This window comes from Vombatus ursinus, unplaced genomic scaffold, assembly GCF_900497805.2.
Source record: "Vombatus ursinus unplaced genomic scaffold, bare-nosed wombat genome assembly UNPS02008996.1, whole genome shotgun sequence".
Taxonomy (NCBI): Eukaryota; Metazoa; Chordata; class Mammalia; order Diprotodontia; family Vombatidae; genus Vombatus; species Vombatus ursinus.
Genome location: NW_020948774.1, coordinates 3304034 through 3317546, shown reverse-complemented (window position 1 = coordinate 3317546; position 13513 = coordinate 3304034). Strand labels below are relative to the sequence as shown.

General features: G+C 41.1%; 1 protein-coding gene across 5 annotated transcripts in view; it reads left to right on the top strand.

Moving 5' to 3' along the window:
* The window catches only part of ENDOV (endonuclease V), a 52841-nt gene that overhangs the window by 12551 nt on the left and 26777 nt on the right, over nt 1-13513 (top strand). For 3 of the 5 annotated variants that reach the window (XM_027850240.1, XM_027850239.1, XM_027850242.1), the window contains exons 3-8: nt 2781-2915; nt 3815-3854; nt 7803-7915; nt 10195-10263; nt 10898-11026; nt 12675-12782. In XM_027850240.1, the coding sequence (XP_027706041.1) occupies nt 2781-2915; nt 3815-3854; nt 7803-7915; nt 10195-10263; nt 10898-11026; nt 12675-12758 (570 nt within the window). In that variant the 3' untranslated portion in view covers nt 12759-12782. The remainder of the gene's footprint in view (nt 1-2780; nt 2916-3814; nt 3855-7802; nt 7916-10194; nt 10264-10897; nt 11027-12674; nt 12783-13513) is intronic. The other 2 variants (XM_027850238.1, XM_027850243.1) reach the window with 1 other exon arrangement.

Genomic DNA, 13513 nt, shown 5'->3' with positions numbered 1-13513 from the left:
TGAAACCTGGATAGTATACCAGAGACATGCCAGCAAACTGAATCACCTCCATTTGAATTGTCTTAGGAAGATTCTGAAGATCACGTGGCAGGATAAGGTACACTGAGGTCCTTTCTCAAACTAAACTGCCCAACATTCAAATTCTACTGCAGAGAGTACAACTCCAATGAGTTGGCTATGTTTTTCAAATACCAAACATATTCTTGCCTGAAAGACTATTTTATGGAGAACTCATGTGATAGTCAGAAAAAGTGATACAAGGACACTCTCAAGGTCGCTCTTAAGAACTTTGGAATTGATTGTGTGACATGGGAGACACTGGCACAGGCATAGTGTGCCCACATCAGAGAAGGTGCTGTGCTCTATGAGCAAAGCAGAATTGAAACAGCTCAGAAGAAATGCAAGATGCACAAATTTAGAGAATCCACCCCAAATGTTCACATGGACTATTTGTGCCCGACCTGTGGTAGAGCATTCTGAGCTCATATTGGTCTGATCAGCCACAGTCGGACACACTGTCACTTGCCTCTAACATAGTGATGTCATTTTGTTCCTCTTCCAGAATGAAGGACAACAACCAACCAAGTACTCCCCAAAATGTGGTGTCTAGAACTAAACATAGTACTCCAACGTGGTCTGACTAGACTTATCATCTCCTAGATACTCTCACTCATGTCCTGAGCCCATTAGATTTCTGCCCCCACGTGACAGTGTTGATTCCTATTGAACTGGAAGCACACTAAAACCCTTGGGTCTTTTTCATAAGGAAGCCATCTGCCACTGTCCCTTATTGTGTTTTCATAAAAATGATTTCCCAATCCATTTATCCTAAACAAATTTAATCTCATTAGATTCATCCCCATTGTTCTAGCCTATTATTCCCTTCCACACACTCCACAATCCCGCACTTGCAGAGACATTCACTATCTTGTGAATAGGCAAATCACTTAATCTCTCTAAACATCAATTTCCTTTCCTGTAGAATTTGGATAATTATGCTTGCACTGCTTACCTCTCAGGGATGTTGTGAGTAAATTGCTTTGTAAACCTTGAAATGCCTTATTAATTTAATCTCTAAATATAGGTTTAAATAACCTTTATGTTTTCTCTAGCACTTTTCATAAGATTTGGTTTATTCTATGTTTTAGCCTTCCTCACACCACTCTCACAGGTTTCTGCTACTGTTTTTGTATGTATCCTTTGTTATGTATCGATCCATGTTTCATCTTAAAACCTGAGCTTATCATAGAGCTTTTTATCAATATGGTTTTCCTTAGATACCTTTGTAGAATTGTAGAAAACTAGGTGGTACAGTGGATAGAGTGCAGGGCCTAGAGACAAGGAGACCTGTTAATCCTGAGTTCAAATGTGGCATTAGACATGTACTAGCTGTGTGATCCTGGACAAGTCACTTAACCCTGTTTGTCTCAGTTTACTCATTTGTAAGATGAGCTAGACAAGGAAATGGCAAACCACTACAGTATTTGTGCCAGGAAAACCCCAAATGGAGGCACAAAGAGTTGAACACAACTGAAAAATAACTGAACAACAACAGAAATGTTGCAGTAATTTCGGTATTTAAAATATATCCTTTTTGACCCATTTCTTTTTAGTTTTTCCACCACTAGATACTGCATTTTTCTTTGATATTTTTGAAATATGATTTCCTAAAGTCTAGGGTATGTGTCTTCTTCTACCCAGTGTTCCCATTCTTTTTTATTGCAAATTTAAATATGATGTAGTTGTTTCCTTCCAAGGCTATTGTCATTTCCGTGACCAGGCACTGTTTCTTTATTGGTCAAAATTAATTCCAAAGTTAAAGTTTTCTTCATTGCTTCTGCTACTCTTCTTGTGGGATAAGGATAACAAAATTTTCGCATCTACAAAATGGAGATAATAATACTTGCAATATTTAATTCATATGTTGTAAGGGATCAGATGCAATGTTTCTAAAGTATCTTATAAACCATAAAATGCTAACTATGAGCTATCATTGCTAGTATTATTTTGCTTTTATCACTATTATTATTATTATCATCTGTATCTATGTCTCACTTGTGTGACTAGATTGGGCATAGCTAGGAGGAGCTAATACTTTGAAGGCCCCTAGTTAGGGAAGAATGCTTAGAATGACCTGGAGCAGCAAACCCCATGAAGATCTTCCAAAGGGCATATTTAGGTGTGGAGAATATTTAAAGGGACCATATATAGCTTTACATTCGCCTTCCTAGGATCATAGATCTAGATTTGGAATTTCTATTCCAACTCTAGCATTTACAGATAAACAACCTTAGAGAGGTTAAGTGACTTACCTTTGGTCATATTGGCATAAGTAGCAGAGCCAGAATTTGAACCCTGGTCCCTTGATTCTAAATTCAGTATTCTTTTCAGTGTACCAGACTACATATAACTTCTCTGAGGTGATTTTAAGCTTAAAATATTTTTATCATTCTCTCATATTATTTGTGTGCATGTATGCTTTTTCTCTGCCTCTTATCATCTACCCATTCACATTGACCTAAATCCCCAAAAGGGGGCAAGAGTAAAGAAAGGCATAGATGGAGTAGGGAAGGGTGGGGGAAAGGGAACGTGGGATTAGGGAACAGAATAACAGAAGAAGTAGACTGAATTGATTTTTAGGAACAGGAAAAAAAGATGATAAAGGTGAAGAAAGACCTAGAGTAGGAGGAAGGATTTTCTTTCCCTTCCCTTAAAGTGCCCCCACCTGGCTAGAATGTTCAATGACTTCCTTAATTCACTTTTTTTTTTCCTGATGGCAGGTGTTATATGAGGAATGCCAGATGGTTAACCTAACAGCCCCCTATGTGTCTGGTTTCTTGGCATTTCGAGAAGTCCCCTTTCTGGTGGATGCTATTCAGAGGCTACAGAAGAAGGAACCCAGTCTCATGCCGCAGGTACCTCTTTTCTTTTTTTAAAAATTTAATATTTTATTTTTCCCTAATTACATGTAAAAATCATTTTATAACATTAATTTTTTAAAAAAATTTTGAGTTCCAAATCCTCTTCCTCCCTCCCTCCCCTCCCCACTCATTGAGGAAGCAAGCAGTTTGATATAAGTTATAAATATGCAGTCATGCAAAACATATTTCCATGGTAGTCATGTTGTGAAAGAAAACATAGCAGGTGCCTCCTTTCTAAGAATGTTTACTCCTTTCCTTACTGGGGAGCGAAAAGGGGGAGGACAGAAGGGACTGCTATTTAAAAGATCCATGCTGCTCTGTTCCTTCACCCCCGATCTGCCAACCGTCCAAACCCTTCTGATCCTAACCGGAGAAGAGAAGGGAAAATTTCCCTTTGCCATTCTGTGCTCACGAGTTTGGTACTCATGTCTCAGAACTTCCTCCATGGCGGTTCCACTCAGAATTAAATGGAAATTGGTACCGTAAACAGGGGCAGCTAGATGGTACCTGGAGGACCTGATTTCAAATCCAGCCTTGGACACTCACTAGCTGTGTGACCCTGGGCAAGTCACTTAAACCCTGTTAGCCTCAGTTTCCATATCTGTCAGATGAGCTGGAGAAAGAAATGGCAAACCACTCCAGTATCATTGCTAAGAAAACTCCAAATGGAGTCATGAAGAGTTAGACATGACTGAAAAACGATTGAACAATACCATGAACTGGTTCCCAAGAGCAACTTTGGAGAACAAAATTCTCTTGATACAATGGTCTGGGACATGGAATAACTGGGAATACACTTAGGAGTTAAAATTCTCCCCCTCCTGTTGCTCCTGAGAACAGCTCCTGACCTGAAGAAGCCCTGGTGACCATGCACCTTCCTGTGTTTTTTCTAGGTCCTTCTCGTGGATGGAAATGGGGTACTCCATCACCGAGGTAATCCTAGAACCCGGGGGAGAGGGTTTGGGAAAGGGGATGGTGGCATAGGGAAGAGAGGGGGAAAATCGTGACTGTCTGTTTCACAGAGGGGTTCTGCCTCTGTCTTTGAAAGTCATCTTCACTGTGAACCCTTTATCTGGCTCATGTTTCTGGTCCTGACATTAGTTTTTGAATATCAGAGTATCAGCACATGTGCATAGAGATGTCACATTGCTTTTCTTCACATTCCTTTATGCCCTCCATGCCTGGGACACCCATACCCCAAACAGATATGTTACCTTCATTCATCCAACAAATGTTTATCAGGCATACTTCTATGGTCAGTATTCTCCTGGGGAGATACATTTACAACAGATAAATAGAGGAGGAAAAAAATTTAGGAAAGAAAATTGTCATCAGAAAGACTTCATGGGGAGGTAGCCTTCAAGCTAACCCTTGTATAAAGACATAGATTCTAAGAGGCAGAGAAAGAAAGTGACTTCTGGGTATGGGAAACAAAGGGAAACAGAATATCAGGTTTGAGGGATAGTTCCTAGATCAGTTTGGCTGGAATGATGTTGTTGAAGGAGAGAAAAGTGAAATAAAGCTGGAAGGGTTGGTATCATATTGAAGAGAGCCTTAAATGTCAGTCTTAAGAAGTTTATGTTTTATCCTATAGGGAATAGGGAGACCCACTAAAGGTTTTTAAGCAGGCTAGTGAGGGTCAGATCTGTGCCTAAGGAAGATTATTTTGGCATCTGTGTGGAAGATGGATTGAAAAGGGGAGATACTAGAATCAGGAAGACCAAATAGGAGGCCAAGGCAGAGCCAATGCAATTTTAACTGCTGCAGTGCTTTCCGTATGTCTGGTCTCTGTTGTTCTTTCTAGAGATGTGCTTGCTTTTTAAGGTTTTTGTAACTATTTGTGCTAACCTTCCTCCATGAATAGAAATGAATTGCCTTCTCTTGCTTGCTACAGATATGGATAGTAGCTATCGTGCTGAGTTTAATCCTTTTTCATTTTAACCTTAGAATCCTTGTGAAAGTTTGTCCCCCCTTCCTCTAGCACAAATGCAGAATCCAAGAAGAAAGTAATAGTTCCTTAAAGCAAATACTATTCCATTCTGCCTCAAGAAGCAAACTTCAAGGGGCAACTAGGTGGTGAAGTGGATAGAGCGCCAGCTCTGGGGTTCAAATCTGTCCTCAGACACTTGCTAGCTGTGTTACCCTGGGCAAGTCACTTAACCCCAATTGTCTTAAAAATAAAAACAAAGAAATTTAAAAAAAAGAAGCAAACTTCAAAACTGTCCCCTTGGTCGAGCTAATTAGAGACCAAAAAAAAAAAAAAAAGCCAAAAAACAAAAACCCTTATCAGGATACTTTGTTTTCTCTTAACTTATGCAATTTTGTTATTTTGCTGATACCCCTAAATTGTATCTCTCTCTGTTTCCATAATTGTGATAATGTTCAACACAGTACCCCAATAATTCACTCCATCTTTTGCCAACTGTCTCTTTAAAGATTAAGTCTTAAAGGAAGAATTATCTCTTCAAAGGCTAACCACCTATGCAATAAAGAAAGGAAGGGCAAGAGATGATGCTGATAATCCAGGAAAAAAGACTGAAAAGCATTTGTTAGCTAGGTAGAAGAAGAAACAGGAGAGAATAGTTTCATGGAAGCTGAGGGAGGAGAGAGTGTCCAGGATGAGGCAGTCAACAATATCCAAAGCTGCAGAAAAGTTAGGGAGGATGAGGACTGGAAAAAAAAAAGCCATCGGATTTAGGAGTTGAGATCTTGGAGCAAACAGTTTCAATTTTGTGGTAGACTTGGAAGCAAGAATGCAAGGGGCTAAGTGGGAGGTAAAGAAGTAGGAGCAGTGATTATAAATAATATTTTTGTAGGAATTGGGCAGTGAATGGGAGGAAATCCCTTTTCAGAAGTGAGCTATGAATGTTGGAATATTGCATATACTTTTGGACTTAATTGGTTTTGCTGAATGGCTATTTTTCTTTTCTTTATTCTTTGTAATAAGGATTGCTTTTGAGATGTGGGGAGGAGGGATACATTGGGAAAGAAGTGATGTAAAAACAAAAGATCTCAATTATTTTTTTACAAAAGGGAAGAAGATACATAGGTCAATGTTTTGAGGGATGACAGCATCAAATGAAGGTTTTGAAAGGATGGTGTAAATCTGAGAGATTTTTAAGACAGTTCAGAAAGACCTAGTAGATCAGAGAGAGCTGGAAAAATGAGAGCCTGCAAAATCAGTATGGGTCAAGAATATGATATGGAAGGAAAGAAGAAAGGGAGGGAGGGAAGGAGGGAGGAAAGAAGGAAGGACTGATTATCTACTAGATAGCAGCTTGCATTTTATAAATACTAACTCATTTGACCATCACAGAAACCCTGGGAGATAGGTACTATTATTATCTTCATTTTACAGTTGAGTAAACTGAGGAAAAGGGGCAGTTAGGTGGTGAAGTGGATGGAGTGCCAGGCCTGGAATCAGGAAGACTCATCTTCATGAGTTCAAATGTAGTCTCAGACGCTTACTAGCTTTCTGACCCTGAGCAAGTCACTTAACCCTGTTTGCCTCAGTTTTCTCTTCTGCCAAATGAACTGGAGAAGGAAATAGCAAAACGCTCTAGTATCTTTGCCAAAAATGGCATCATGAAGAGTTAGACATGATTGAAATGACTGAACAGCAAAAACTGAGGAAAACAGGTTAAGTAATTTGCCCAAGGTCAGATAGCTAGTAAGTGTCTGAGGCTGTATCTAAACTCAGGTCTTCCTGACTTTAGGCCTAGCACTCCATTTGGCAGTCAAAAAAGTTAGTGTGCTTTTAGGTTGCATTAAAAGATATATTCAGGATTAAGGAGGTGATATTTCTGTTCTTCGCTTTGGTCAGATCACATCTGGAATATTTTGTTCAGTTCTGAGCACTACGCTTTGGAAAGACATTGATAAACTGAAAGCCTCCAGGATAGAAGAAATGTAAACAAGTTCGTAAGGAGAAAGACATAGCCTCTATAGAAAGAGAGATTGGAGTTGTTAGTGAGAGGTGATAATTGATGGAGTAAGAACAGCCCAGAAAAAATGAAAAGAGCATAGGTGGTTAGCTTTTGAAGAGATAATTCTTCCTTTAAGTCTTAATGTTTAAAGAGACAATTGGCAAAAGATGGAGTACTGAGGAGGAAAATTAAAGAAACTCATATCAGATGACCACAGTCTTTTCAATGAAGTAAGAATAAAATTTATTTGAAAAGAGTGATGGGTACAAAAGACAGTGGTTTGAAAATACTTTGAAAAATTTGGAACATCTGGTATGGGGAATTCTATAGGGGGCCACCTAGAAATGAATTAGGGGTCACCAAGAAGCTGAAGTCCACTTGATGCTAGTATAAATTTATAATAAAACCAATCATTCTGGTTTTGTGATTTTCTTTAGCAATACTTGCAGTCCAGGAGCAAGAACAGAAAAAGTAGACAGTAGGATTTTCTTTGCAGTGAGAATTGGTATGGCAAACTTAGCAGGAAAAATGGAGGGCTTCTAGGATTCTAACGAAAACATTGTGGAAGTGGCCTACTCTGGGGCCATGTCTAGATACCAAAAACCTTCAACGTATGTTTCTGTTCTTCTTCCTTTTCTATCCTTCCTTAGCTTCCATCCTCAATGATCAACTTAATATTGATCTTCTATACCCTTGGTGTGAGTGTGCCAAAGTTCAATTTGGACAGTCACGCAGAGTTTAAAATAGCATTCAGGAGTACTGCCTCCCAAACCCTATGCCATAATCAGTAAGCTTCTATTTACATCTCTCGATTCTGCTTTCTTAATAAAATTCTCAGGTGTGTTAGATTTGACTTTGACTATTGGACCATCTTTTCCCATTTCCTAACTAATTTGTTTACTGCTCTCACTTGCCATTCCTGCCTCATGGCTCTTTTCTTTATCTCATTTGCTAGGGTTTGGAGTGGCCTGTCACACTGGCATCCTTACAGATCTGCCTTGCATTGGGGTGGCCAAAAAACTCCTCCAGGTAGATGGGCTGAAGAATGATGACCTACACAAAGAAAAGGTAAGAACCAGGGACTTGTTAGGATGATGAGTAACTAGGAGTGGTGCCATCTGAGATTCTCAAGTAGGAGCCAAGTTATTGGGAGCTGGAGGTACTGCAGAAAGATTGCATAGTATCACAGACTGGAGAATTCCTAGTTTCTGCTATCTCAGCCTCTGTCTGCTGTTTTCTCTGCTGTTCCCTGAATCTCTTAAAATCATAGAATGTTAGAACTGGAAGCGACCTTAGAAATCATCAAGTCCAGGCTCAGAGAGGTGAACTTGCCCAGGGTCAATCAGCTAGTTTGTGGCAAAGCTGGGCCTAGAGCCTGGGTCAGCTGGCTTAAGTCAGTGCTCTTCCTGTCCACTCTCCCAAGGAGAGGCCAGTGTAGTAGCAGTGAATGCTCTTGCCTCCTGACCTGTGTTTTCCTGTGAAGTGGCTCCTGGCTCATAGGGACAGGAGCAGGATAATTTCCCCTCCTCCCCTCCTCCCCTCCCCTAGGCTTCAGTTTAGGGCTCTATGTAATCCTCTCCCTATTTTGACCTCTGAAATATGTCCCTAAAGATCCTGGCTCTTAATTAGTCAACAAGCTTTTATTAAGAACCCACTGTGTGCTAGGGGCTCTACTACATGCTGGCGATAGAGACAAAAAATGAAATAGTCCCTGTCTCTAAGGGGCTTGCATTGTGGAGAATATATACAAATATATTTTATATATACAGAATATATACAAAATATGCATTTTGGGGGGGAGGGAGGGCATTAGGATCATATATTTGGAGATTGAGGAGACTTAAGAAGGGTCTCTAGTATAGTCTCCTTATTTTATAGATCATGAAACAGATCTAAAGAAGTGAAATGACTTCCCCAAGGTCACACAGCAAGTAAGTGGTGGGCCTGGGATTTGAACACAAATCCTTTCACTCCAAATCAGGCCTACTTTATGCTGTAGTCAGGAAAGGCTTGAGCTGAATCTAGAAGAAAACAGGATTCTAAAAGGGAGAGATGAGGAGCATGGAGTGCAGGCAGTACAGAGGTGTGGAGTTGGGAGAGTCACTGTCCTGTGTGAGGAATGGCAAGAAGGCCAGTGTGATGGGGCAGAAGAGTGTGGAAAGAAGAGAAGTATTAAAGTCTGGAGAAGTAGCCTGGGGCCAAGCTGTGAAGTGCTTTAAAAGTCAGAGGACTTTATAATTTTGTCCAAGAAGTAATAGGGAGTGTTGAAATTTATTAAGCAGGAGAGTGACATGGTCAGACCTGAACTTTAGGGAAATACCCTTTGGCAGCTGTGTTGAGGATGGATTGGAAAGGGGAGAGACAACAATAAGGAGGACACCGAGAAAGCCTGGGGGAAAGATGATGAAGGCCTGGATTGAGCCATGGCCACGTGAGTGGGAGAAGGGGATGTATGTTAGAGAGGTTGTGGAGACACAAATAACAAGGTGTGGCAACTGAATGATAGGTGATAGGTTGAGGGAAAGGGAGGAGCAAGGATGACCTTCAAGGCTGTGACTGAGCTGACTGGAAAGATGGCTGGCGGTGCCCTTGATAGAAATAGGGAAGTTCAGAAGAGCAGTAGATTTGGGCGAAAGATTATAATGAGTTCTGTTTTGTACATGCTGTGCTTGAGATGTCTATAGTACATCCAGTTTGAATATCTAGTGAGAAGTTGGTGATGCAGGACCAAAACTAAGGAGGGAGGTTGGGGATGAATCTGAGAGTCATCTATATACGGAGACATAATTAAATGCATGGGAACTGAGGAATTCACCAAGTAAGAGAATGTAGGAAGAGAAGAGAGGACAGGACAAAATCTTGGGGTACACCCACCTACATAGTCATATGGATGATAATCCAGCAAAGGAGACTGAGGAACATTCGGCCAGGTAGCAGAAAAGCAAAAGACTAAATCTCACAGTGACCCAGAGAAGAGACAGCATCCATCGATCAACAGTGTCCAATGCTGCAGAGAGGTCAAGAAAGGAGGACTGAGAAAAAAAAAACAAACCATTGGACTTGGTAGTTAAGGAATCATTAATAACTTTAGAGAGAACAGTTTCTGTTGAATAAATGTAGAAGTTGAGGCTCTGAATCAAATATTTTGACCAGCACAATGCGAGGTGCTACCTCTTCTTGCCCAGGAGTAATTTTGATGGTTTAAAAGCTATTCTGCTATTCTAAGTAATTCTTTACCCTTTATTTCTCACTGTTTATATCATTACCTCCCTTTCTCCAGTTCAACCAATTTTCAACCTACTTCAATGAAGTAATTGTCCACAAAATTTCATTTCCTTGTTTTCCAGATCCAGCATCTAAAGATGGGAGGAGACGCCTTTCCTCTGATGGCCGACTCAGGTACCATCTTGGGAATGGTAAGTCAGTTGGGATGCTTTTTCCCTACCCAAGCTTCCTCTGAGATAACATCTGAGATTGAAGTCTCCTAAATCAGAGAGCCACATGGCCAAGTGGGGAAACCATGAAAGACAGAAGGAAGTTTTGGACATTTTAGGCAATTCTGAGTCAGGAGAACTGGAAAGTTGTTGTTGTTTTTTTTTCTTAAACTCTTTCCTGCGTGAACCTAACACCATTTCTACATCCACTCCTCCTTCCAGAAACCAGTCCTTGCCACAGTCTAGATCAACTAGAGGTGTTCATACATATTTTCTTTGTCTATGTATTGTTATGAGGATCCTCTATACAACTGACCTCTTCCAAAACCACACAGAGATTGTCGTAGAATCTCTGCCAAAGAAGACAGCTCAGGAGCTAGGAACCAGCATGCTTCTGCTGAGAGCCAGTCCTGTTATGCCTTCTCTCTACTCTTTCCTGTGCCATGAAGAATCCATTTTCAAATCCTCCAGCTAGTAGGGTTGGTACCAAGCCCCTTGATCTTTGTTACTGGTTATCCTTGCTAGGCAGGAGGAAAGGAGGTACAGGCTGAGTCTTCACCTCAGAGAGAATGTCCCTTTTCTTTCTAGTAGCCCGATCTCTCCTCCCATTTCCCAGGCCTTGAAGAGTCACAGCAAGAGCAGCAAGCCTCTGTACGTCTCTGTGGGTCACAAGGTGAGTCTGGGGGCCGCAGTCCGCCTGATCCAAGCCTGCTGCAGATACCGCATCCCAGAGCCCATTCGCCAGGTGAGCAGGAGCCAAAAGAAGGTGATGGCTAAGGGAGAGATGAAGGCGCAGGAGATTCAGTGTTTATTTAATGGAATCAAATTGTTGAGGCTACCGAACAAGGCCAGCAGTTGGGTTCCCGGGACTAGCATGCATGTACCAGGGGGAAAAAAATCACATTTCCTAAACTAACCATAGTAGCAGGATTGAGACAAGTACTATGTCTCTAAGTCTGACCTATGATTTCAAGATCTAGAGAGAGAAGTTCCAGGTCCTGCTTGTGCCTCTACCCCATGCCTACATGAATGAAGGAATGAGTGAATGAATGAATGAAAAAGCATTTATTAAGCACTTGTACTTTGCTAAGCCTGGGGTATGGGGATGAAAATACAAAAGCAAAGACTATCATTGTCTTGGAGGAGCTTATATTATAATGGGAGGATATGTAAGGGAGTGGTGGCCAAGAGGGGTATTCTAAAAGTTACCAGGATAGTGAGTGGGATCATAGGAGAAAAGACTGATAAATCCCTTTCAGGAACAAGGGCAGAATTGATTTTAAGTTGTCAAGTCAAGAAGCATTTAGTAAGTACCTCCTATGTGCCAGACATGGGCAGTAGATAGCGCAGTGGATAGAGTGCCAGAAAGACTCATCTTCATGCATTCAAATCTGACCACAGACACTTAGTAGCTGTGTGACCCCAGGCAAGTGACTTAACCCTGTTTGCCTCAGTTTCCTTATCTGTAAAAATGAGTGGAGAAGAAAATGGCAAACCACTCCAGCATCTTTGCCAAGAAAACCCCAAATGGGGTCACAAAGAGTTGGACACGACTGAAATGACTGAACAACAAAAAAATATGTTAGGTACTGGTTTTTCTCTCCAAGACCAACATCTCCATGTTAACTGTAGATCCCTGTCTCCTTCTCCAACAGATTGCCCTCATTATCATCCCCCCCACCCTCAATAATCTTCATTCTCTCCCTGTCCACTGGTTTGTTCCCTGCTGCCTACAAAACATGTTCAAGATCTTACAGAAAAATTCACTCGACCTTACCATGCCCTCCAACTATCTTACTGTATTTCTCTTCCTTTTCTTAGTCAGATTCCTATAAAAGGCTGTCTACAAATTTTGCCTTCACTTTTTCTCTACTCCTTCTTCAGTCCTTTGCAATTAGGCTTCCAATAAAATCATCACCTATAGCACATCCCAGCTGTGGGTTGGAACTCAGGAGGACCTCATTGTTTGACCCTGCTATATACACATATGTAGGCACATATCATCTTGCTTCCAGGGGTGTAGAAATTCCTAGTCATTTCACTGACCTTAATAGACCATGATTTGCTCTCAGTTTCCTATTGCTTAGAGACTAAGCCCTTGAATTAGTGTTTATTTGCTTATCATAATGATTTTCATATGATTTATGTGTTGTTCATTTAAAAGCAAAATGCACAGAAATCCTTTTAATCCCTGTTCATTTCCCTTAGCAATTCTCCCTAACTTCTAAGTAATGTGTGAAGACCCTGCCTGGAAAAATCTATTGGTTGGATTCTGCCTAGATGAAATCAGTCTAAGCTATAGCACAAGGCAGTACCAAGAGAAGTTAAAATCCGGATTAATTTTCCTCTTATCTGGAAGCTCTATTCAACTTGTGGGCTTTTTCTTCCTGTAGGCTGCTAGTGTGAGAAGCACCCTCCAGGTGGCAGTACCAGCTCACTGTCAGGATCATCAGCACCAGAGCTGCTGTGAGCAGTGAAGGAGTTGGGGAGTCAGAGGAAGGGTGAGGAGCACGGGTTTTGGGCCTGAAACAGTAAGCACAGGAGCTTAAGTTCAGTTATGTGCTCTAGCAAGGAGTTCAGGCCGCCTCCAGTCTGTGAGGTATTTCAATCAAAGGGGAGGAATTTAGGGGTGAGAGTTTTAGATATGTACACCGCACAAAACCCACTTTGTCAACATCTTTTTACCACCCTCATCTCCATTGACTCAGCTTTTCCTCCTTCCCTTGCAGTAAGTCATTATCCTTTTTACCTACAGACTTACTATTCTTTGCCATTCTATCGTTTTCCTCACTTCTCCTCTACCGCTCTCCCCTCCACTCCACCCCCTTCTACCACTCTCCACCTCCACCCCCCCATTTTGTACCCAGTACTAAGTACTTTTGCCATTCCACCATTGCTTTCAGGAGTCTGAGCACAATGAGGTCATTGTTGCCTAAATTCTTGCTACTATTAACTGCAACTACCTTAAGTTAGTTGTTACACCTAACTCAAGGGACCTACTTTTCATTTTGTGTGATCAGCCTAGGGCCTAGGAAAGTGTGGTCTAGAGTTTGAATTCAGGAATTTCGGTTTCTCTTCTGCCAATGATTTGCTGTATGAAATTGAGCTAGACTCTTCTTTCTGAGGCTCAGGTTACCCATCCTTTGAAAACATGATTCCTGCTTCCTTCGATGTAGATTGAGATTCTGTAAAATGTTTAAGTCTCTTGTTTCAGGGGTAAAGGGAAACTCAG